The 26,911-nt window shown below is 41.8% G+C and overlaps 1 protein-coding gene across 2 annotated transcripts in view; it reads right to left on the reverse strand.

Moving 5' to 3' along the window:
* METTL24 (methyltransferase like 24) overlaps window positions 1-16,407 on the reverse strand; it is a 143,057-nt gene extending 126,650 nt beyond the window's left edge. For both annotated transcript variants that reach the window (XM_023583930.3, XM_058307285.2), the window contains exon 1: window positions 16,007-16,407. In XM_023583930.3, coding sequence (XP_023439698.2) covers window positions 16,007-16,339 — 333 coding nt within the window. In that variant the 5' untranslated portion in view covers window positions 16,340-16,407. The remainder of the gene's footprint in view (window positions 1-16,006) is intronic.
* Window positions 16,408-26,911: the final 10,504 nt, after the last annotated feature.

Consider the following 26,911-nt stretch of genomic DNA (forward strand, 5'->3'; position numbering starts at 1 on the left):
CTTTGCAAGTGTTTGAGAAGGATTGGTAAAAATCTCCTTTAAAAGTTTGGTAACATTCACCAGGGAAGCCCATCTGGTCCTGGACTTTTCTTAGGTAGAAGGGTTTTTTAAATTATTATTGATTTAATCTCTTTATTTCTTATAGGTTTGCTGATGTTTTCTATTTTTTCTTGAATTCATTTCAGTAACTGATGTATTTCTTGGGATTTCTTCCAGATTATCTAGTTTGTTGGTACACAAATGTTCATGATATTCTCTCATAATCCTTTTATTTCTATAAAATCAGTAAGGATATCACCATTTCCTTTCTTACTTCAGTTATTAATATTTGCATCTTTTCTCTTGTTTTCTGTCAGTCTAGCTAAAGTTTTGTCAAATTTTGTGTTTCTCAAAAAAACAACTTTTTGTTTTATTCTCTCAATTGTTTTTCCATTCTCTATTTCATTTATCTCTACTCTAATCTTAATTATTTCCTTTCTTCTGCTAGTTTTGGGTATATTTTGCCCTTTTCTAATTCCTGAAGATGTAAAGTTAGGTTATTAATTTTATATATTTTTTCTTTTTTAATACAGATATCCATACCCATAAATTTTCCTTTGAGCACTGCCTTCACAGTATCGCACAAACTGTGGTATACTGTGCTTTTCTTTTCATTTGTCTATAAATACTTTCTTTTTTTTTTAAAGATTTATTTTGGTTTCTCTCCCCTTCCCCCCTCCCCCAGCTGCCTGTTCTGTGTCCATTTGCTGCATGCTCTTCCGCTTCTGTTGCTGTCAGTGGCATGGGAATGTGTGTCTCCTCCTGTTGAGTCATCTTGCTGCGTCAGCTCTCCGTGTGTGCAGTGCCATTCTTGGGCAGGCTCAACCCTCCTTCGTGCTGGGCGGCTCTCCCTACGGGGCACACTCCCTGCGCGTGGGGCTCCCCCACACGGGGGCACCCCTGCATGGCACAGCACTCCCTGTGCGCATCAGCACTGCGCATGGGCCAGCTGCATGCAGGTCAGAGAGGCCCGGAGTTTGAACCGCAGACCTCCCATGTGGTAGACAGAAGCCCTAACCACTGGGCCAAGTCCGCTTCCCTATAAGTACTTTCTAATTTCCCTTATAATGCCTTCTTTAACTTGTCGGTTGTTTAAGAGTGTGCTGTTTAATTTCCACATATTCATAAATTTTCCAGGTTTCCTTCTGTTAATGATTTACAACTTCATTCTATTGTGGTTAGAGATATTACTTCTTATGATTTCAGTATTTTTAAAATTTATTTAGACTTCTCTTGTGCCCTAACTTATGGTCTATCCTAGAGAACGATTTGTGTGCTCTTAAAAAGAATGTGTATTCTGCCATTGTTGGGTAAAGTGTTCTATGGACATTGGTTAGATGTAGTAAATTTATAGGTTTGTAAGGTCATTTATTTCCTTATTGATCTTCTATTTAGATGTTCTGTCCAGTGTTGAAAGTGGTGTACTGAAAATCTCCAACTATCATTATAAACTATTTCTCCATTCAATTCTGTCAATGTTTGCTTCATATATTTTGTAATCTGATCTTAGTTGCACATGTGTTTATAATTATTAAAACTTCTCATTGAATTGACCCTTTAATTGATATATAATTTCCTTCTTTGTCCTTTATAACAGTTTTTTACTTAAAGTATATTTTATCTATTAGTATAGCCACCCCACTCTCTTTTACTATTTGCATGGAATATTTTTCCCCCATTCTTTCACTTTCAATCTATTTGTATCTATGGATCTAAGATAGGTCTCCTGTAAGCAACATTTGGTTGGGTCCTGTTTCTTTATCCATTCTGTCAATCTTTGCCTTTTGATTGAAGACTTTAAACCATTTATGTTTAAAGAAATTATTGATAATACAAGGTTTTCTTCTGCCATTTTGCTAATTATTTTCTGTAAGTCTTACACTTTTTTTTGTCCCTCCCTTTCTCCATTGCCGCCTTTCTTTTGTTTAGATGATCTTTTATAATGAGCCATTTTGAATCACTTAAAACCTTGCCTTTTGTGAAAATGTTTTTAGATATTTTCTTCACGGTTACCAAGGGGATTACATTTAGCATACTAAATCTATTACAGGGAAATAGATGTGGCTCAGGCGACTGAGCTCCTACCTACCACATGGGAGGTCCAGGTTCAGTTCCCAGTGCCTCCTGGAGAAGACAAGCAAGACTGTGAATGGACGTGATGGGCTGGTACAGCAAGATGATGCAACAAGATGATGCAGTGAGATGATGCAACCAAGAGACTCAGTGAGCAAACACAATGAGTGATGCAACCAAGTAGGAAGCAGAGGTGGTTTGGCAATTAGGCACCTCCCTCCCACAAGAGAGGTCCCAGGTTTGGTTCCCAGAGCCTCCTAAAAAATATTAAGACCAACACATAACAAAAAAACCAGACACAACAAATGCAAAAACAATGAGGGGGTGGGGAGAAATAAATAAAATCTTTTTAAAAATTAACCTATTTAATTTGTGTAAATTCTGACTTGATTTCAATAGCCTACACATACACAGTACCTATATTCCTCCATACCTCCTTTATATGTTGTTAATGTCACGAATTACATCTTTATGCATTGTTTGCCCATCCAGGAACAAATATTTAGACTTCCTTTTATGCATTTGAATTTTTAGCCTTATAAGAAGTAAAATACAGACTACAAATGAAAAAAAATGAAATAATACTGGTGCACATATTTACCCATACTTACTTACACAAGAAATCTGTATTTCTTCATTCAGCACTGAGAAACAGTTTAGTGTCCTTTCCTTTCAACACAGAGGAATTCCTTTTGCATTTCCTCTAAAGCAGATCTTGTAGAAATGAACTCCCTCAGTTTTTGTTAACCCAGAAATGTCTCAAGTTCTCCCTTGTTTTGAAGGACATTTTTACCAGCTATATTATTCTTGGATAACAGGTTTTTTTTCCTTTCAGCACTTTAAATATGTCTTCCACTGCCTTCTGGTCTTCATGGTTTCTACTGAGAAATTGGAAGTTAATCTTATTAATGATTCTTTATATGTGACATGTCACTTCTCTCTTGCTGTTTTTAAGATTCTGTCTTTGTCCTTGGCATTGGACAGTTTGACCATTATATGTCTTAGTATAGATCTTTATGGCTTCATTCTGCTTGGCGTTCATTGAGCATCTTGGATTTGTATGTTCATATCTTACTTAAGATTTGGGAATTTTTCTGCCATTATTTAGTCAAATATTTTTTATGGCCCTTTATCTCTCTCTTCTCCTTCTGGGACTCCTATGATGCATGTATTGGTACACTTTACAGTGTCGCCACAGGTTCCTCAGGCTCTGTTCATTTTTTCCCTTTTCATTCTTTTTTCTTTCTGCTTCTCAATCTTGATAACTATTTTCTCTTTGAGTGTGTCAATCCTTTCTTCTTCCTCCTCTACTTTACTCTTGAACGCCTCTGTTGAATTTTTCACTTTAGTTATTGTACTTTTGAGTTATGAATTTCCACTTGGTTCTTCTTTATAATTTCCATAACATTACTGAAATTCTTATTTTGTACATCTATTGTTCTCCTGATTTCCTTTAGTTCTCTTTTCATGTTTTCTTTTAGTTCATTGATGCTATTTATAAGAGTTATTGTAAGATCTTTGATTAGTAACTCCAGGGAATGTACTTCCTCAGGAATATTTTCTAATTTTTTTCTGTGACTAGTCCATACTTTCCTATCTCCTTGTATGTTTTATCTTTTTTTTCCCTTGAGAATATGATGTTGTGGTCACTCTGGAAAACCAGTTCTCCTACTCTTCAGTCTGCCAGATTAGGGACAAGAAGAATTTAGAGGGAAAAAAAAAAAAAAGGAAGGAGAGAAAGGAAAAAAAAGAAAAACTACAAATTCTCACAAAAACAAACAAACAAAAAAGGAAAAATACAATGCAGTGTACTGCCTATCCAAGTCCCTTTTTATGTGCTGGTGGGAAGCCAGAAGCTGCTGCTTCCAAGATTGAATCTCAGCCAGCACCCCTGCTCATCCCTCCGGGATCCACTAGCCCCAAAAAAATATAACACAGAGAAAAAGCCAACCAAAAAAATCCTGCTGGTGGAAGGCTGGAAGTCCTGTTGTCCAGAGGGCCAAACTGAGGTCAGCTTCTGCACTGGTCCCTCATGGATTCCTTAACCCTCAACCCCAATTTTTTTAAGCATTTATTTATTTTATTTTTTATCCCTCCCACTTCTCCCCTCACCCTGCTGTTTTTTGCTGTCTGTATCCATTTGCTATTTGATCTTCTGTATCTATTTCTCTTTTTGTCTTCTCTTACCATCTTTCTCCTCTAGGATTCACCAGGATTAGATTCTGGGGAAGTCTGATGTGGAGAGAGGTTCCCCGTCACTTGTACCACCTCAGTTCCTGGTTTCTGTTGCACCTCACCTTGACTCTCCCCTTCGTCTCTCTTTTGCTGCATCAACATCTTACTGTGTGACTCACTTGCGTGGCACTGGCTTGCTGCATGGACACTTGGCACTTTTTTTACCAGGAGGCCCTAGGGGTCGAACCCAGGTCCTCCCATATGGTAGGCAGAAGTCCAATCACTTGAGCCACATCTGCTTCTTAACACCAACTTTTATAGGAGAAGGTTTCTTCTGCCAGCCCTGATCCCAGCTGCCACTCCCAGAATCTGGGTCATGTTGCCACTGCTGCAGGGCTGAGCAATGGGGGCTGTTCACTGGTTAGTGCTTTCACTTACAAAAGCTGAACTCTCAGCAGCGTCTGCTTCTTCTGGCACTCCTGTAGTTGTTCTAAATATCCATTCTGGTTCCAGGGTTACCACTTAGTTAATTCCATTCTCCTTTTCCAGCTCTTTCATTTTTCTAGTGAAGAAAGTGATTTGTAAAACTTCCTGCTCTACCATTGTGCCTAGATATTAATACTTCCTTGGTGAAATGCATTGCAAATATCCTCTCCATGTCTACGACTACTTTTTAAACTTTGAGGTATCTTTTTTATAAGAAGATTTTAATTATCTGATAAATAATTGGTAAATAAACTACCTTGTGGGACAATTAGTTGTCAGGTGCTTGTATAAGCAGACAAATTGAAAGGGGCTTTTGAGTTTAAACCTTTGTTCTAACCCTTATAGCTATGTCTTGCCCAAATTTATTAACCTCTAAGCTTTGGCTTCCTCATCTACAAAACAAGGATAATAACTTTCTGACAGGTGTGTTTTGACACTTAAATGAAAGAATATATGTAACTCCTGTAGCACAGTGTGAGGCAAATGCAAGCTCCCTTCCTCATTTTCCCCCAGTCCCCTCTTAAGTTGTAAGCTTCTTGAAGCTTATTCCCCATAATACCATATGCAGAATTGGAATTTAGTTTTCTCTTATTGTATTGATTGAATTGAATTTTTCTTTAAAAAGGCATTTAAAATACCAAGTATAATAACATGCATTTAATTGACTAAAATGTGGGCAATAGTTCAGAAAAGCAACAGAGCAATTAACTCTTTAACTCAAGAATACTACAACTGGCCTTCCTTGAATTAAAGAAGTAATATAATGAGTTGCAGTATATAATACTTTTAATAGATTTTTAAAAACATTCTTTTGAGGGAAATTATATTCCCAAACTTTAGAAACACAATTGTACAGACCAAAATTAGTTAACATGTTATAAAAGATATTTGCAATTAGTTTTCAGGGGGGAAAAAAAAATTCACAAATGTGAATGGTGTATGTATTAGTCTGCTGGGCCAAAAGCAATATACCAGAAATGGGTCAGCTTTTAGAATGGGAATTTCATTGCTTACAAGCTTACAGCTTCGAAGCTGAGAAAAATGTCCAACTCAAGGTATTATCAGGAGATGATGGCTGCCAGTATATCCTGGACTCCTCTGTCACATGGCAAGGCACACGGCAGCATCTGCTGGTCTCTCCCTTCTCTTCCACATTTTGTTGCCTTCAGTTTCTTGCTTCTGTGACTTTCTCTCTTTCTCTCCATATTCATGCCATTTATAAAGGACTCCAGCAAGAAGATTAAGACCCACCCTGAGCTATGACCTAACTGAAGTAACCTAATCAAAATGTCCTACTTACAACAGGTTTACACCCACAGGAATGAATTAGCTTTAAGAACATTATTTTCTAGAGTCTATACAGCTTCAAACTATCACAATGAGCCTTAAAAATTTTATCAGTGAGTGATATGGGAACTAATTTTACAATAAAAATACCAACAAGAATTTACTAGTTATTATTAACTTTACTTAAGAATTATTTTTACTCCTCTTGTAGTTGATTTTTAAAAAATATTCCTGCTCTTCTGATCCCTAGGCATAGTATACACTTTAAATTTCAAAAATAAAATAAATATTTAAAATCCCAGTGATTATTAGGTTTCTTATACCATTCACACACAAGCCCAGTGTCCACTGGTAACACAAGGTTGAACAGAGACAACTTTCATTTACTGAACCATTTCCAAATTCTGGACATACACTAGCTGTTTTCCCCTGCAAGCTCTCATTTAATCTTCACAATAACCCTGGGAGTTAAGTACTACTAATTCTTTACAGAGAAGGAAACTAAAGTTCAGAGAATGTATACCATCCAGCAAATAGAGAAGCAGAATTTATACTTCTGACCTCAAGTGCAAAAATATGATCCCATCATATAGGTGAGGCATGGTATAATGAAGTATTTTTTGGACATTTGAAAAGCCATGTAAATAGGTCTCCGAGGAGCTCATGTATTACTCCTCTGACTTCTCTCAAATTCTATCCCCAAAACTGCTGAATGAAGAGTCCTCCTTCTACAGCCTCATGTATTTTGCTAACTAGATTTGTCAGTGATTTGTGGGGCTCCACTCAAAGTAGATGAAAAATAAACTCAAAGTACTTGCTGTCATATTGTGTATAACAACAAGCACTATGCAACTCTATATTGACTCTGATGTGTGGGTAGATTCTGAAAACACATTTGGAAGTCTTTCAGCTAGCTCCAAATAAAAATGACTAAGAGATTGCCACGAAGATGGATTTAGAAATGGACTTTTATTCATCTCACCGGAGGCCTTTGGTTCATTTACAATGATGGCTTTCTTTATTTAAATAAATTACCCTCCCTGCCCCAGAAAAAAAGGTTGGCAGACCATCGTCCCATCACTGCTCTGTACAAAGAAGCTAACATAAACAATGTCAGCAAGAAACATTGCATTTAACAAACTCCAGAACATGCTAAAGCACTGTTTATAAGATGTAAATCAAGTCTTGTTTTATTTCAGTCTTCTGCTAAACTCAGATGTCTGCTTCGTTTTAGATTTCGTTCCCCTAAAAAGAGTCTCCCATGCTTTATTAAATACTGTCGAATGTGCAGATTCGGCAAGGCGTTCAAAGCTGCTACATGAATCTTGCCCTAGAGATGGCGTCCATTTAGATGTGGAAGATTGAAGGGGCAGCATCTGGTGGTGGCCGCAAGTGCTACTCTCCAAACATTCCAACTCTCTGATTCTAGGGCTCAAGGCTGGATTGTACTTCCAGCCTCCTGCCCCGGGTTGGGAAGAGGAGAGGCGGGTGTCCCTTCCAGGCCAGGCCAATTAATGTCCTCCAAGGCCCTCCAGGGCACTCAACCCCTCTGCCAAGGTGACAGCAGTGTGCCCAGATGGTGGCTGCACTGCCAGCCTGGTGTCCAGGGAAAGGGCGATGAGGACTCAGCGCCCTCGCCCCTGACGACCCGCAATGGACAACCAGCACGTCCAAGAAACAAACCTTTGTTATTAGGAGCCCTGAGATTCGAGGGTGGTTTGTGACCACATTATAAACTGGTCCCTTCTGCCTGATAGCCCCAGACAGACGGTGCCATGAAAAAGGGTCTGGTGTCTCTAATGATTAGTTAGCAAATTTGCGTAATTTAGTATCTGAAGCTAAATGTTATTATTCTGTCAGGGAAAGGTCCTTCAGCCCATAGTTGACTTGGCCCCTGGCCATCATGTTCCAAAATCTGAATTAAGTAGACCTAAGCAAAATTGAAGAGGGAGAGTTACAGTTGTAACCTTCTGAACTGCCAGCTCTAATTTACTGATCTGTCAAGGTTCTTACTCGTAAACAATAGAAGACACTCAGGCTAGTTAAACAGAATGGAAATTGATTAAAGGATATATTAGCATACAGAATCTCAAGGAGGACTAGAGAACCAAGACTGGAAGCTATACCGACAGGACCACCTACACACTGGCATTGACTGCATTGCCCGCTGCTGGGCGTACACACCACGCCTCATTTTGCTCCCGTGGGTCCTGGATGCCTCCACCAGAACCTCATCTCACTTCCTTCTTCAGGTCTCTAGAACATAACCCAAAAATCTCATGCTAATGTATCTGATTGGTGACACCTAGACCACATGACTGCACTCTAGGTGCAAGGGAAACTGGGAAAATTGTTTTTTGGCTTTTTTTTCTTAGGAAGGTGGGGAATTCCTCAAACAGAGGAAGGATATTCAAAGGTGTAGTCAAAAAGAATGATAGGGGGAAACGGACTTTGGCCCAGTGGTTAGGGCGTCCGTCTACCACATGGGAGGTCCGCGGTTCAAGCCCGGGGCCTCCTTGACTCGTGTGGAGCTGGCCCATGCGCAGTGCTGATACGCGCAAGGAGTGCCGTGCTACACAGGGGTGTCCCCTGCGTAGGGGAGCCCCACGCGCAAGGAGTGCACCCATAAGGAGAGCCGCCCAGCGCGAAAGAGGGAGCAGCCTGCCGAGGAATGGCGCCGCCCACACTTCCCATGCCGCTGACGACAACAGAAGCGGACAAAGAAACAAGACGCAGCAAAAAGACACAGAAAACAGACAACCGGGGGAGGGGAATTAAATAAATAAAAATAAATCTTAAAAAAAAAAAAAAAAGAATGATAGGGAAGCAGGTTTGGCCCAATGAATAGGGCATCCGCCTACCACATGGGAGGTCCAGGGTTCAAACCCAGGCCTCCTGACCCGCGTGATGAGCTGGCCAACATGCAGTGCTGATGCACACAGGGAGTGCCGTGCCACACAGGGGTGTCCCCCGCGCAGGGGAGCCCCACATGCAAGGAGTGCGCCCCACACGAACAAGGAGTGCGCCCCATAAGGAGAGCCGCCCAGCGTTGAAAAATAGTGCAGCCTGCCCAGGAATGGCACCACACACACGGAGAGCTGACACAGCAAGATGTCGCTACAAAAAAAACAAAACGCAGATTCCTGGTGCCACTAACACAAGTGTACACAGAAGAACACACAGCGAATGGACACAGAGAGCAGACAACTGGGGGGGGGGTGTGAAAGGGGAGAGATATAAATAAATAAAAAATCTTTAAAAAGAAAAAAAAGAATGATAAATACCCACTACATCTGTGGAAATGGATAAGATGGACAAGTAAAGTTTTCAGTGCTCATTTTAGTTGGTGCTCTTCAAGTTCCCAGAGCCTTCCTGGTTTCAGCAGCTCTTCTTCAGTTCTATCCCAGCACCCTTCCAACTAATCCCTGTTTTTTATTTACAGCAGGTTCAGCTGGGTTTTGTCACTTGCAACCCAGAGAATCCTGGATTGATACAATAGAATTCATACCTTAAAGAATCTCAAACAAGCCAGTTGCAAGGGGGGCTGTAAATATTCAGATGCCCTAGAGAATTTTCCAGATACATTTTGCAAAGAAACTCTCTGAACTGACAGGAAAAAAAAAAATCAAATAAAGACCATAGGACTCTAACTTTGGTTTGAGAACCCTAATCTGGATCGTGGGCTAAAACATTATATTTACTTTCTCTACAAAATGTCCTCACACATAACTTTCTACTTAAAAGAAGAAGAAAAATATTGCATACACATAGAACTTGAATGCATATACCCACTGAACTAAAATAATAATAATAACACAGGCATGCATAAGGTATCAACTCATTGCCACATGCTACCTAGAAATAAGGTTATCTAAAAGAATACACCCAGATAGAGAAATAGTTAAGCAATAAAGAAGAAAGATACCTACATTCACATATAAGCATAGCTAAATAGTTGAATCCATATCTAATTCCAACTAGTTTCTAGATGATAAGCCATGGGATTATTGAAAAAAAAAATCCTACATTCTATTTCTAGGTGCTCAGATCCAAGATCCCTGAAATGGACTAAAGGAAATAAAATATGAGGGAAAAAACCTAAGGGCAAACTAAAAAGCAAAAATAAAAAACAGAAATCCTAAGGGCAAAATAGCAACATACTACTTCTACTGAATAGTCAAGGAATGCCAAAGACTTAAAGTTTCTCCCATATGGGAGATAGTTCTTGAGGTAACCCAGAAGGTCACTGAGTTTCCCTTTCTCTTAGGAATGGCTTCCAGAAGAGGGAGGGAGGACTGGGGCTATATTTGGGCTGTAGCTGGTTGATCCAGGGTGAATATGTGACCCACACTGGCCCACTGAATTCTCTCTCTGGGGAATTTAAAATTTGGAATGAGAGACCAGGAATCCAGAGAGGGGAGTCATGTTAACGGTAACACTTGAGGGAGAAGGAGAAGGAACTCAGAAAGCAGAGACTTCCAGAGTGGCCTCATTTCTTGTCTCCTCTACATAGCAGTCATTTAACCCTTCAACTCAGTGAGAAATCTCCAAGTGTTCTCAGAAAGTCTCTTTAATTCTTTTTCTTTTCTTTTTGTCTAAGCTACATGAGAGTACATCTTTCTTGTTTATACTATTACATGGATTAAGTATATTCCCCTAAGTCTTACCAGTTCCAGCCTCAGGTAACTTGTCTCTCTTTAATAGGAATTATTTAAAAGGAACTTCACCTTCTCTGAACCTTGCATTTATGTGCCATGCTGCCACAGAACTTGGCAGCATTAACTTCGCTAGTTATTTTTCAGGAAAAACAATGACAATGACTAATTTGACAACACCTGGCTCAGGGTTTGCAACCACAAATGCCTTCTGAGATCAGTTAGGTGAGATATATGAAGAGAGTGGGGTGCTGGAGTCTGCTGGTTGCTTTATGTCCCATCCGAAGATGTGTGTTCAAATACTTACAACACTGTGTGGCTCAAACAAAATTCTTTGGGGTCCAAATTTACCTCCTGAGCCATCACCTAGCAACCCAGTTTGCTATTATTTTAAATTACATATGGTCTCAGATTGTAAAGTTCATAAAACTCCATTTTCTTTCAGTCATTTGAGCAGGATAAAAATGCTTCTTGGACAGCAAAATTTCCCACCCACTTTTAGCAGGAAATTACAGGAAACAAGAGAAGTATCTAGAAGCCCCAAGGACTGCTTTTTTAAACAAAGCTTATCACTAGTGGTAGATTTCTGCCTCAGTGTGTGTCTCCTGGTAAATGAAGTGACTCCTGTTAGTTTCTATGAATCACAAGCTAAAGAGCCAAAGTCATAAGCACAAGGACTTCAAAGGTGTCAGAGCACAGATGGAAAAACTCAAATGCCCTTTGACAGTCTCCACTTTAACTACAGACTAAAAAGGACACCAAGTTCTAGTTCAGAAATCTGATAAGGCATTCTTTTCCTTAGAGAAAATGGACTGGACAAATTATACACAAAAACCTAAAATCATAACCACCAATTGCCGAGAAACAATGGCACCTCCATTAGCAGTTCCTGTGCCAGGAGCAGTCTCTCTGAGGAACTGCAGGATTTGGAAGAAGTGCAGAATCCCCATCTAAAGCACATCAAAGTTTTCATAAAACCACCCTTTGTGAAACTAAGCAACTGCTGTTTCACACCCACATATGCTGGAGCTCATTCAATTACCCTCAATGACTTTGTTTAAAATGAAAATGCTTTGCCTCCTAAGGACAGTGTGAGAGGACTGATTAATGTTATTCTCTGAAGAACAGAAGTGTAGCAGGCACGAAAACCTAAGGAGCTGGAAAATACTGCTGGCCATATTTTACAATCAATTCAAACCTACCATCGAGTATTTTGTAAAGAATAAGGACTCAACGCAGCTGGATATATCAGGGGACATATTATGCCATTCTTCCTCTTTCTTCCAGATGACAATCATAGAATTAAAAGTAAGAGGAAGAGAAGAAGAAAGAAAAACCAAATTTTGCCATATGGTTTTGCAAGAGAAGAGAAAACAGCTTTTTCTCTTTTTTTGACACCTCATACCAAAGGATCTGTAACTAACAAATCAAGCCAGCACATTGCTGGGTTCTGTAGTTCTGTGACTCAGAAGTCTCTTTTCTATCCAACATATTAAATGTCAAGTAAAATATCTCAGATAAGAGAGAAGAAATTTCTTCAGGAAGCTTGGTTCCTGTATGACTTGTTCCTGTGCAAATAAATCCTATATTTTAATGCTGTCTTTTAGGTGAATTGCCAATTGTGAGGGATTGAACATCCACCCCCAAGCTGCATAAAAAAGCATAAGTCACGGAGATATCTTAGTCCCCATAAATTCCCCACAAAGAACTTAAGACATGGCACTCAGAGTAAATGCCTGTTTAATTTCAGAAAGGGTTTTTTCAAAAAAAAAACACAGAAGGAAACATGTAAAGAGAAAGGAAAGAAAATAAAAAGAAATACTGATATTTAATCTGCAAAATTTGCATATTTTGACAGAATGCTTAAAACTTCTGTAATATACAAAAATGGATAGGTTCTACAATAGTCATAATTTTTAAAAAGCAGTGTTTATTCAACACTTATCATTTGCCCTCATTTCGCAATGCTCTGATTATAACCCCGACATGAGTGAGGACTCAATACTTAGAAATAGTTCTTGTATGGCTCAGTGAAAGGAGATGAGGAAAGAAAGAAAGAATGATATGAAGGACTACACTTCGCTTCTCTTTTTTTTTTTTAGAACAGATTCTTTTCTTTAAAAGAAGCATAAGCTATGATTAAAATGGCAATATAATTGCGGAATTTTTGTGCCTCTAACACCTGCAAAGGAAGCACGGTGACAAGAAACACTCAGCAACCCAATTATTTCATGCAGGTTTCATCCACCCAGAAAGTTGTCCTCAAAATAGAATGGAACTTTTTCTCCCTCACCAATCTGGTAGGCGCCCAGGGCAAAGTGACCAAGTACCTAAATAACATCGTTTATCATTATTCTCAACAAACAGGATTTGAATAAAATAAGATCCAAGGAGTTTAGTAACTTCCAAGCTTTAATTATTTCAGTTACTTAAAGGTACACTCAGCCTATAATTCACCACACCTTGATATGAATCTAAGAAGGAACAAGATTTGTCTATCTGCAGAATGATAAGGAACACTGAGCTCTGTTCCCAGAGGTGGGAGAACAGATTAGATAACTGGTCTGTCCAGTTTTGAAGAACATTTTAATTCAATTGTGAAATAATGAGAAAATTGAAAAAAAAATACAAGATCCTTACTAACCAGGAATTAGGAGATATTAGAATGCATATCCTAAAAATAAGTAGATAGCTAAGGAGAAGGAAATCCAGGGAATTTTCTCCTTTGGAGGCTAAAAACTTAAAAAACATTTTAAAAACAGCAATAAATCTACTCATTTCTTTTAACCAGATATATTTAGAGTTACACATAATAGACTAAAATAATAAACTTCTATTTTTACATATTGGGGTCTCCTGAGTAAGCATTCACCAAGGGTCACGATGGGAAAGACAATCCTTCCCATAAAGATCAACCATGAAGACAAAACATTATTCAATCTGAAATGGGTTACCAAAATGCAACATGCACAAAACAACTAACAAAACCAGAATGCATTTCTTTTAGCATCCCGAACTGGGGTGAGAGCAGCACTGAGGCAGGATTGATCTGGGAAAGCTTCTAGGCCATGAACCTTGACCTGAATGTTCAAGGATAGAAAAGGCATGAATCCTAGGAAATGAAGAAAAGGCCCTGCAGGCAAAGGAATGGAACCAGGTTCTAACAAATTACATTTGGGGAATGGCTAAAGTCAAAGAGCTGGGATGGAATAGTGAAAATTCAAGCTACCTTTATTGAGTGCTTGCAACAGTAAGCTATGTATTTCCTTTTTGTTGTTGCTCTAATCTAACTTTAATAAAACTGAGCCCCAAGGCTCAGACTTGGATCTTTTGTCTTTGTTAGCCTCACTCACTCCCTAGTTACTCTCAGTCTCATGGCTTTAATGCCACTTGTACAATGATGCCTCCCAAATCTACATCTTCAGTCTGGACCTTGTCTCCAAACTTCTGACTTGTACGTCCAACTGCCTATTTGACACTGCCACCTGAGTATCTAAAGGATATTTTAAATTTATCATGGTTAAAAAACCTCCTGATTTCCATCTATACCCCCCAATAAAAAACAAAGCCAAAACAACAACAAAATATTCTCACTTAACTCCCCTCAAAATATATCCAGAATTGGAGCGCTTCTCACCAGCCCCACTTCTGCACCCTGTCTAAGCCATAGACATAGCCAGCCTGGATCACTGGTTCACCACTGGCAGTGGATGTGAACTTTGCCTCCAGTCGCTCTGGAGTCTATGCCTTCTGAATCTTTCCATTTGTGGGGCAGGCTCAAGTATCAAGACTTGTCTGAGAAAAGATTAAAGAGCAATTCTTGGCCAGGTGACAGCAGTAACAATGAAGGATGAGCATGAATGTGAAAGGAAAGTGCAGGATGGGGTTTGGCGTGTCAAGGATAGAACATTTGAGGACATCCACAGAAGTATGAAAGAGCTCAAACACTTAAGAAATATTACGTGCCAGGCCAAATGTCCTCTCCTTTGCCAGGATTTCTTGACTGCTCAGGCAGAGTCAAGACCTCAATTATAGCAGTAGTCACATTATTGGATGTTCGGGCTGATGTCTCCCTGCTAAACTAGTCTAACTAGCATCTGGTACGTGGTAAACCCTTGGCAAAATTGTGCTGGATGCATAATACCACATCCAAGGAAAGTGCATTAGGAGCACCGAGAAGGAAGTGATGTATTTCTTCAGGAAAAACAAATAGCAAGTGAGGTTGCAGGAAGTGATATTTTCAGTTTATCCAGGAATACCACTGATGGCCTAGAAAGGAGCAGCCCTGAAGTGGAAAGAAAGGGATAGGCTTGAAGGGGAAAGGAAAGCAGCGGAAGAAATGGTGGAGTGTGGTTATGAAAAGCAGGTTGGAGCTGGGAAGCTAAAGAAAGCAAGAGAGGCAAAAGAAGAGTTATTCTCCCTCCCCTAGAGGGAGGGAGAGCATGTTTGAAGGAAAAAAGGGAAAGCCAGGAAACAGAAAGAAGTTATATCATTAGATTTGGTTGGGGTTGGAAGTAGGAGTTGATGGGTGTAAGCACTAGGCAAGCTCAGATTTGCAGTTCTTAATCTTTTCCCTTCAAGTCCCATGTGAATTACTGAGCTCCAGAAGGAGGAAAGGAGGCCGGAGGCTTAAAAGTCAGAGGTTAAAACAGACTACTCAAGGAGGGATGAGCCAAGAAGTTGAGCAAGGAAGAGCAAACCCAGGTTATTAGTGGATGATCCAATCAACTTCCCATTAAGCGATACTGGGGACTCGACCTCCCACCGGTGCCAGCCACCCTGTCAATACCCGGTGTGGAATTCAAGGCGAACTCGGCGGGGGCGGGTGGACGGGCACGGCCGCGGTGAAGGCTGTGGAAAAATAATACACAGTAGAAACCCACCCAGCTTTGTCCAGGCCTCGACCTGAAAATTGCGAGATGCACGGCACATAAGGAGAGATCACAACAGCTTTCTTTTCCATTCCCTGCCAACACGCAACCCCTACCCCCACTAAAATGTCAGCTCCAAGGGAACGGCTTTGTCCCTTTCCTTCACTACTGGATGCCCGGAGCCTTGAAGAACGCCTGGCACCGGGTGGACGCTCTGCAGGTACTTGTTGAATGTTGAATGAACTCCATTCCGTCCCACTTCAGCCTATCTGGGCAATGAAGGGGGCGCCCAGGGAAGCCCCCTAAGGGAGCGCAGGAAGTTCCAGCGGGGCGGGCTGCAGAGCCCTGAGCGGAGGGCTCTGGCGCGGGCAGAGAGGGGGTTCTGGGCTCTGGCTGGAGACCGAGCGACTTGCCACTGACCTTGCGGCGCGGGCGCCCGCGCGGGCCGCAGCAGCCCGGCTCCGGCGTCCCGCTGCTGTGGTTCCCCGGCGGCGCCCGGCGCCCGCTGCGCACGTAGGTCACCTGCCTCCTGCTGGCGCCGCGCGGCGGCCCGGGCGCGGGCGGCAGGTGCAGCCCGGGCAGCCGGGGCCCGGGGCCGGGAGGGGAGCTGCCGGCGGGGGAGCTGCCGGCGGGGGGCCGGGGCCCGGGGCGCGGCAGCTCGGCGCAGAGCCGCAGGCCGAACAGCAGCGCGGCGCCGAGCAGACACCGGCGCAGGGTGCCGCAGCCCCTGCCCGGAGGCCTCTCCCGGGCCATGGCGGGACCGGGCAGCCAGGCCGCGCTCGCCGAGAGCCCCGCGCGGCGCCCACCGGCGGCCGGGACGTGGCCCGCGGCCCGGGGCTGCACTCTGTGCGAACTCCCCTGTGGGCCCCAACGCGGGCTCGGAACCGCCTCCCTCCCGTCCGAGGAGCCTCAGCGTAACCTTATCCTGCCCGGGCGAGCGCGGCGGCCGCAGGCAGGGGCGAGGGGCGAAGGGCGGCGGGCAGGGCGGGGGCCCAGGCTGCGGCGCCCACCCCGCCCCGTGGCGCAGGCGGCCCGGCTGAGCCTGAACCCGAGCCCCACCTCGGGGGGTCCCTGAGGAGACATCCTGCCTCCAGGCTGGTCTCAGAGCCTGGCAAAGTAGAAAGATGCAAGGCCAGAAAAAGCGCATTCCTAACGGGAGCCTGGGCTGTAACTTCATTTTCTGATATTAGACTTGTTGAGGAAACATAGAAGGATAGGTGAGCTGCCAGGTTTTGCTAAAAGGAACACATTCTGATTGTCAAACAGTTTTTAAATAAATCACTTATACTCAGGTTTACAACTTCTCTCCCTATAGATAGAAGGGCTGCCGAGTAATTAAATTAGAGTTATTCCACTCTTACATTCTACCTAAAGCCAATCCATGCTTTCTGTCCGTGTTATGAAATGTGTGGGGGTGAAGGAGAGGAAAAAGCCAGCTAAGACATCTGACAGCAGGGAGAGAGAACAGAAGTTACCATGGCATGATGTAAATCAAATTAATTTAACTCCAAACACACACCCCCCTGCTGTCTTGGAGAGATACAGGGGGACAAATTTATCTTTCTGCAAAATGTTCCCCAGCTGGTATTTCCATCACCACCTTGACCTTAATTAATCAGACTGAACGCTCACAGCCCGAGGCCCAGGCTTGGCTGTTCGGTTTTCAATTGTTATTAGCATTCTTTCCCACAGTCTGTTTGGTGTTTGGGTCTGGGTTTGAGGTTTCAGTTTGGGTTTGAGTTTGGGTTTGTTTTCTTTAGCTGAGGTCACATTTTTTTTCCATGCATTTGGCCTGCAGTTTTCATGCTCTTATGTGAAACTGCTTCTGCTGACCTATCTTCTCTTTTCCCCAAACATCCTATAGCTTGGACCACAGAAACCAAACATGAAGCTCCCTTCTCCTCTCCTCCCCCACCTTGAATTTTGGGAATTGTCCACAGGGTCCCCCTCTGAAATCGTCATCCCTTCCTGACTTAAGGAAGCTACAATTTATTCTTTGTCCCTGGGCAAAGCTATTCCTCTATGTGTAATTAAAAATCTCAACCCAATGGAAGTTGGGATTATGATTGACTTTTTCTTTTTCTCTTAGATGCACCCCCCAGAGTTACTGCAGATGGGCTCTGTTTTAAAGACTCCAAGCAAGTACGTTTTCCTCACACAAACTGTAAGAGAAAGCCCCATATTCTGTGACTATTTAAAGGACAGGCGCTATGGTGACAGACTTGGACTGTGTTTAAATCTGGCCCATGCCATGCAGAAGCTGTGAGGCTTTAGGCAAAGTACTTAGCCTCTCTGAGCTTCAGTTTTCTCATGCATAAATAAACCTATATAATTGATAGGATTACAAAGATTGTATAAGATATGCTCACCTAAACAGTTCCTGGCCCACAGATGGTGCACAAGTAGTAGTAATTATTTTATAATTAAAAGGTAAGCATTGATTCCAAAGTGGGCAAACGTAAGAAAGTATTAGGAGATTTATAAATATGACATACAGTTTTCTCTGAAATTAGAGGTAGCCAACAATTTCAAGAAACCACCATTATTACTCAGGACCCCACAAGTGCCCTCTATTCACTTTGTGTAACTGTAATGCTTTTTAAGACATTATTTGAACTGTTTATGTATGTGTACTGGGTCCATGGTGTCTGTTATAGACTGTTAGAAATTTTATTTATTTTTTGCAACCAACACACCACCACTAACTCAAGAAAGAATCTTCTGTAGATCTTTTGTAGATCTGATTTATACCATCTGCTCATCTATTGAATTACTCTCCAGTGGACAGAGGAGTATTCTACATTATTAAAATGGGGATATTTAATAAAACTCTGGACTAATGGTTGGGGGTGGATGTATGGAGGTGGGGGGGTCACACAGAACAATGTAGCTCTTGAAGCAAAATGGGCAAGATGACCTCATATTTTCCCTTATCTCATTTCTGTGGTTCTCTAATAAAGATATTCTGGGGAGAAAATGTCCAAAATATTTAAATATACTTTTTCTCTTATCTTTTGCAACTGTCTCTGTTTATTACTATTAAAAAAAGAATTACTTATATGTATGTAGCATCATTAATTTTCTAAAAAGAAATCTCCCGTTTTTGACTTCCACATAATATTTCCTTGCGCTGTGGGTGATGAGCAGAGCTTCCCCATCACTTCTGTAGTTGACAAGTACTCTTTCATTCACGACCTTTGCTTTTCTCATAGAGTTGAACTTGTCTTTGTTGTTTCTGGATATGCTTCAAAAATGCAGATAGTCATTAACTACTGAGTCATTGGTTGGTTAATTAAATGTGCAGGTCAGTAAACCACAAGAGCAACTTTCATCAGATCACAAATCACATCCTCATCAAGGTTTCAGCCAGCAAAATGAATGAAACAGAACATTTATGCCACGCATCTCCTAGACACCATGCATTTCAATTTTTCACACACCCTACAGTACAACTGTAGGGTTCTCAACTAGGGGCAATTTTGCCTCCCAGGGGGGCATTTGGCAATATCTGAAGACATGTTTCATTGTTAAAACTGGCTGGGGTGTTGGGGAGAGGACACTACCGGCATCTAGTGCGCAGAGACCAGGGATGCTGCTACAATGCACAGGACAGTCCCCCACAACAAAGAATTATCCAGACCAAAATGTCAATAGTGCCGAAGTTGAGAAACCCTGCTCTAACGTTAGAAGCTAATATAGCAAATTTTAATTACTGTCTAAGGAGGAAACAGAGACTGAAGGATGAGGTTCCTGGCCTCCATGAAGTGGTTATTTCTCTTACACAATGTCAAGTACCCAGTATGAATTAAAGTAATCAAATTTTCATAAGAAATAGAGCTAGAATGCCTGTAATCAACATCCACCTCTGCTTACCCCCATCATCTTTTCTCCATATAATGCATGTTCATTGTGGAAAATACACACAAGCAAAAGAAGATATCAACCATCATTCATAATATCGCTCTTCAGAGATAGCTATTGTATATTTTGCCAGACTTTCTTCTATGCTCATATATATGGTTTACAAGAATGAAATCATATTCTACATGTCTTTATAATCTGCTTTTTAATCTTCTCATATGTTATTATATAATTTACATATTAAATCATATCATGTCTGGGATTTGCTTAAAAATAATCCAGTGGGGAGGTGAGAGAGAAGTCGGGTATAAATGAAGCAAAAGTGGCTATGAGTTGATATTTATTGTAGCTGGGTGATGGTTCATGAGACTGTATTATTGAGTATGTCTGAAATTTTCCATTTTAAAAAATGTCTTTAAATAGGAACCTGTTAACCTAAAACATCATTTTTAATGGCTACATGTAACCTACCTTCCACTGTTGAACAACTAGATCATTTCCAATTTTTCATTTTTATAAGCAATGTTAAATCTGATCAGATGTGGAATGTATGAGAAAAAAAGGAAGTACAAGATGATTCCAAGGTTTATTCCTGAGGAAATGGAAGAACTCCGCTGCCCCAAGTAAAAGTAAGTTGTGGTAGAATACCAAGAGTATGATTTTGGCGGTAATAAGTGTGGGAAGCTTATCAGACATCCAGGTGAAAATGCCAAGTAGCCAGTTGAATAAAAGACCAGAATTCAGGGGACTGCCAAGGACAGGAACTATAAATTTGGATCATCAACATATAGATGTTGAGGGAGGGTGGGAAGAAATATTTGAAGGCTTGGCTCTGGGACTCAACAATTTAAAGTCAGGAAGATAAATAAGGGGGTGGGGGGAGTGGGTGTAGCTCGGTGGTTTGAGTGCCTACTTGCTATGTAACAAGTTCCCAGGTTCAATCCCCGGTACCTCCTAAAATAATAAAGTCAGGAAGATACGGAGGATCTAGAGGATATGGAGAAAGATAGGCAGTAAGGTAAGGGAGCATTAGAATGTGGTATCCTAGAAACTAAAGACTGAGGTCTAATAAGATGTGACCTGACAACCTCCTGTGAGATATGGTAACGTGGAGATCATGACAACAATGATGTCTCGTTTATTATCTGCCTCCACCAATTAGAGCTTAAGCTCCACAAGGTCAGGGAGTTTGTCTATTTTAATTATTGCTATAATCCCAGTGACTAGATACCTGGCATGTGGTATGTGTTCAATAAATAATTGTTCAATTGAAGAATGACTCAAAACTGTGTGCATCCATATTTCATTGTGTTAAAGTCTTCAGAACACAACTGCTAAATGAAGGCAAAATTATAGGTCTTTCAAAGTGAAATGCTCTCATTAATTTTTTAAATTCACCAAAAAGGCTATATTAATCCCATTTAAAGACTATCAAATATTCCTTTGTTATCAGGGGGTAACCTCAAAAATAGCCCAAGCCAGCCTCTAACAGAAGGATGCGCTAAGCAAAGTTTATTTTATTTTATTTTTTAAAGATTTATTTACTTATTTATTTCTCTTCCCTTCCCTCCCACCCCCATCCCAGTTGTCTGTTCTCTGTGTCTATTTGCTGTATGTTCTTCTTTGTCTGCTTTTGTTGTTGTCAGCAGCACGGGAATCTGTGTTTCTTTTTGCTGCGTCATCTTGTTGTGTCAGCTCTCCATGTGTGCGGCACCATTCCTGGGCAGACTGCACTTTCTTTCGCACTGGGCGGCTCTCCTTACAGGGCTCACTCCTTGCATGTGGGGCTCCCCTACGTGGGGACACCCCTGCGTGGCACAGCACTCCTTGCGTGCATCAGCACTGCGCGTGGGCCAGCTCCACACAGGTCAAGGAGGCCCGGGGTTTGAACCGTGGACCTCCCATGTAGTAGACGGACGCCCTAACCACTGGGCCAAGTCCACTGCCACAAAGTTAATTTTTAGTTCCCACTTCCTGCTCCATCACTATACTTGAATCCACCAATGAACTCCCCCAAGTGTCCATCCCAAGCTACATCCCTGATGGGATTTGGGTTTGCTGTACTGTCAATTAATTTCTTTCTCTTTACCCTATGGACATAACTAAATATTAAGATAGTAGCCCACCATGACTTAAGGCACCATCTGAAGCATTCATGTTAAAGAAAACTCACCACGAGGAAAGATTTCAAGACCCAGAAGATTGAAGTTATAATGGTAGAGTGCCAGGACTGGATTGGCTATTGAGGGCTGGGAGCCCTGACTAAAGTTACACCACTGCCTATTCCACAGCCTCAGAAAGCTGGATCTGGGCTGGTCTTATGGGCAATGCCTGGGAAATATCTTAATACCTTGGCCCCACTTGGGAGAGAGAGAGCATGCATGAGTCTTTCCTACCTCTTTTGAATCCTTATTCTCCGTTTCTTGGTGTTCATCTTACTCTAACATTTGTGGACTTGCTTTGCCTTTCATCTCTATGGGATGTTTCTCAAGCTTGGGGATGGGGTCTTCCTCACCCCTGTACCCGCTACAGTACCTCACCTAGCTTGGGCCTCCATCATTTCTCTTGAATTATTGACCAACCACAGACCTCACACCCAACGCTGCTGTGGTCAGATGCATGAGAACGCAATTCTCCCGCAGGATCATATTGCTCATTCATGCTGTCTTCATTGCCTAGGGCTGCTATAACAATACCACAAACTTGGTCATTTAATATGACAATTCTGAAGGGTACAAGTTTGCAACAACAGTATCAGCAGGACCTAGGTCCCTCTGACCCCTGCAGGGAAGACTCTAGATTCTGGTGTTTGCCAGCAACCCTTGGCTTTCCTTGCCTTGCAACTGCAGCACCTCAGTGGCCCTATTTTCACAAAAGGTCACATCCACAGGTATGAGGATTAGGACTAAAACATTTTTTTTTCTTAAACTTTTTATTTTTAAGCAGTTTCAGATGTACAGGACAGGTGCAAAAATAACACAAAATCCATTCAGAGAATTCCAGCATACCCTCCCGTACCCAGATCCACAAATTTTAACATTTTGCCATATTTGCCTGTCATTCCATTTATCTATCCATCTTATGTATTATCTGTCTAACTAGCTACCTACTTATTTTCTAAACATTCGAGAGTAGGTTGTATACAAAATGCTCCTCAAGGGAAGTGGACTTGTCCCAGTGGTTAGGGCGTCCGTCTACCACATGGGAGGTCCGCGATTCAAACCCTGGGCCTCGTTGACCCATATGGAGCTGGCACATGCACATTGCTGATGCACGCAAGGAGTGCCGTGCCACGCAGGGGTGTCCCCGTGTAGGGGAGCCCCATGCACAAGGAGTGAGCCCCGTAAGGAGAGCCGCCCAGCGCGAAAGAAAGTACAGCCTGCCTAAGAATGGCACCGCCCACATGGAGAGCTGACACAACAAGATGACGCAACAAAAAGAAATATAGATTCCCATGCCGCTGACAACAACAGAAGCGGACAAAGAAGAAGACACAGCAAATAGACACAGAGAACAGACAACCGGGCGGGGGGATGGGAGAGAAATAAATAAATAAAAAAATTTAAAAACAAACAAACAAACAAAATACTCCTCGAATACATAATACTTCCAGGTACATTTCCTAAGAACAAGGATATTAAGTGCAGCTATCAAGTGCAAGAAATTTAACATTGATTTAAAGCTTAAGTCTATATTTCAATTTTTTCATATATCCCAATAATGTCTTTTGAGCCTTTTCTCCTCTATTATTAGATCCAGGCCAGGATTATGTATTGCATTTAATTATCATTGTCTTTTTAGTTGCTCCTTTTTTAAAAATGGCAGAAAGATATCCGTACAACATAAATTTTCCCATCTCAACATCTCAACCACTCCTGAGTGCAGCATTCAGAGAGATTAACCACATTCACAATATTGCCCTGACCCTCACCACCATCCATTACCCAGCCCCCAGACAGAACCCCTACATCTATATGCATTAACTCCCCATCCCCCTCCCTCCCGCCCCTGGTAAAGTAGAAGTTTTCTACTTTCTGTCTCTGTGAGTTTGCATATTCTAGCTATTTCACTTAAGTGTCCCTTTGTGTCTGACTTATTTCACTCAATATAAGGTCTTCAAGGTTCATCCATGTTGTTGCATGTATTAGGACTTCATTCCTTTCTACAGCTGAATAATATTCCATTGTATGTATATACCCCATTTTGTTTATCTATTCATCTGTTGATGGACACTTTGGTTGTTTCCACTTCTTGGCTATTATGAACAATAGCCAAGAGATGGATATCGTTATGAACATTGGTGAACAAATACCTGTTCTAGTCCATACTTTCAATTAATCTCTTAATGGACACTTGATTTGCTTCCACCTTATGGCTACTATAAATAATTCTGCTATGAACATTGGTGTACAAGTATTTGTTCTAATCCCTGTTTTCAATTCTTTTGGGTATATACCTAAAAATGGGATTGCTGGGTCTTATGGTAGTTTATGTTTAACTTTTTGAGGAACTGCTAAACTTTTCCACAGCAGCTGTACCGTTTTACTTTGCTACCAACAATGTACAAAGATTCTTATCTATTTCTTCTCATCCTGCTAGCACATTATTTTCAATTTTGTAAATAATCACCATTCTTGTGGGTATGTAACAGAATTATTTCCCTAATGACTAATGATGTTGAGCATCTTTTTATGTGCTTAATGGCCATTGCATATCTTTGGAGAAATGTCTATTCAAGTCCTATGCCTACTTTTTTGGTTGGGTTTTGTTTTTTTTTATTATTATTATTATTGTTAGTTTGTAGTTCTATTTATATTCTGGATACTAAACCTTTATCAGATAGATGTTTTCCAAATATTTTCTCACATTCCCTTGGTCATCTTTTCACTTTCTTGACAATGTCTTAAATGCACAAAGTTTTTTATTTTGGGGAAGCAGATGTGGCTCAAGTGATAACGCCTCTACCTACCATATGGGAGAACCCCTATTCAATCCCTGGTGAAAAAAGAAGAGAAAGTGTGCCTGCGCGGCAAGACAGTGTCTATATGGTGAGTCGAGTGCCCACATGGCCAGCCAAGTGCCTGCGTGGTGAGCCAGTGCCCATGCAGTGAGCCAGTGCCCACAGGGAGAGCTGAGTGCCCGTGCAGTGAGTGAGCCAGTGCCCAAGCAAATGAGTCATGGAGCAAGTGATGACACAACAAAAGAGAGAAGGGGAGAGTCAAGGTGAAGCACAAGAGACCAGGAACAGAGGTGGGGCGATTGACAGGGAAGCTCTCTCCACATCAGAGGTTCCCAGGATTGAATCCTGGTGACTCCTTAAGGAGAAAGACAAGAAGACAAAAAGAGAAATAGATACAGAAGGTCACACAGCAAATGGGCAAAAACAGCAGGGGAGGAGAAAAATAAATATGCTTCAAAAAAAATTTTTTTAAAAGATCCGATTTATCTATTTTTTAATTTTGTTGCTCTCAACATATATTTCTGGGGTACACAATTCAACCCATAAACCATCTCAACCAAAAAAAATAATCATACTAAAGTCTGTATTAGATAGCTGAGATAGCTCAAAGAGAGTATCTCCAATCTAAGGAAAGATGTGGGAGTGGGAGAGGAGTGCATTGATCTGGTTGGAACCATGGTGGCTGGGTGACTCTTAGGTAAACCCTAGACTCTGAAGCCCCTGAGCAGGACATTTTCTGACAAAAGATGCATCACACATACCACACACACACTTTCCTGGATTCTGAAAGCATATTGGAGGCAATGTTAGAAAGGTTTATTTACAGACATTCACTCCTGGGATGAGACCCTCCTGGGTTTTATGACAATAAAGTGACTTAGGTTAAGAATGATCAAAACACTGTCTATTTTATAGGACCACCTATGGAGCATTTCCTTTCCCTCACCCTTGACTTATCATTATGACACATGCCAAAAATAATCTCCCTGCTACAGATCACTTTGAAGTAAAAAAACATTCCTGGTTGAAACTTTCCCAAAGACAGGGGCTTAAAAATTCTTTTAAGGTCAGAAAAGATCACTGGGGAACTGACAGGATACAGTGATGCACAGCATGCCCAAAGGCGAAAATCTCAGGGCTCCCGTCATTTCAGCTCAGCTTGTGAATATATTAAAAATCCTGAGGTCAAAAGCTGTTTTGCCTTATCATTACATTACTGCTATAGCTCTAGGGAATATACATTATTTTCAGATCCTGAAGAGTTATTTAGATGTAGGTTCAAAAGTTCCACATCCCAAGAATTTTAATTCAGAGCTGAGTCCCCAAAATACTTTTTTAATAAGCTTCATTCAGGTGGTCCATGACCAGACTTTTAGAAACCCCAGCCTAGGGGTTTGCCACGCTTGGCAGTGGTAGGGGGTGGGGGGTGCAACGTAGGAAGCATTTCGTTACAAGGTATCCGCGCAGCGGTGGGTGCCATTGCTCTCATTTAAGTACTTATGAGCCCCGTTTTAGGCATTAACAGGGGGTCCTCATATTCAAAAATTTGTATCACCTCTTTGCAGCCATTCTCTTCCCCAGGATACCTGGTGGAGAGGGGAAGCGAGAAAAGGAGGGCTTGCTGGTGCGCCTTGTCACTCCTCTTTTCATCGGATTCTTAAGTCTCATCTTTTGGACATTTAATTTACTTTCTTTTCCTTTATTCTCTCCCTCCTCCTCTCCCTCCCTATTCCCTCCCCCTCCTCCTCCCCCTCCTCCTCCCCCTCTCCCTCTCCCCCTCCCTCCCTGCTTGCCTTCTTTTCTTAACCCCCCCCCCGCCCCCCCCCCCCCCCCCCCCCCGGTCCCCCTCTCTTCCCCTCCCTCCTCCTCTCCCTTTCCTTCTTTTTTTTTTTGTTTGCCCTGGAGAAAGAGGAGGGGTTGTAGTTACCCACAGGCGTGTTATTAGAGAGCCTGCACCTTGGTTAGTCTAGTCCAGGCAATGCCCCTGGGAATCTGCAGCGCCTTCCCTGGGATACGATGGCCTTCACCTGACTAAAGAACCCAGAGAGTTAAGGAAACACCAACTCGGGGAGGGAGATTAAGGAAATAAAGCCGAAGGGTCAGCGGGAAGCAGAAGACGCCAGCCTGAGTTTGGCTTCTCTGAAATCCCTCACTACCAGTGTAATCTCACGCGTACCCTTACCGAGGTTCCCTCCTCGGCCACTTGGAGGTAATAACAGCCACTTCCTCACCATATTTAAAGGTCTTAGAGTAGTGTGCCTGGCCCACTGCCAGCACTGTCGTGTGCAATTTGTTGCTGTTGTTACTCTAAATCAGAAATACATTTTTATTTTCTTAGTCACTAATTTGTGCTCCTCTTTCTCTCCCATTCGGGTTAAACCGTTTGGGGCTGTGGCTATTGAGTCTCCACTCCCACTGAAATAGAGAGGAAATTAAAACCAGGTCTTCAGCCCTGGTGTTACCACCCAGTCTTCCTCCTCAGAAATAAATTTCTGTTATTCCTG

This window comes from Dasypus novemcinctus, chromosome 11, assembly GCF_030445035.2.
Source record: "Dasypus novemcinctus isolate mDasNov1 chromosome 11, mDasNov1.1.hap2, whole genome shotgun sequence".
NCBI lineage: Eukaryota > Metazoa > Chordata > Mammalia > Cingulata > Dasypodidae > Dasypus > Dasypus novemcinctus.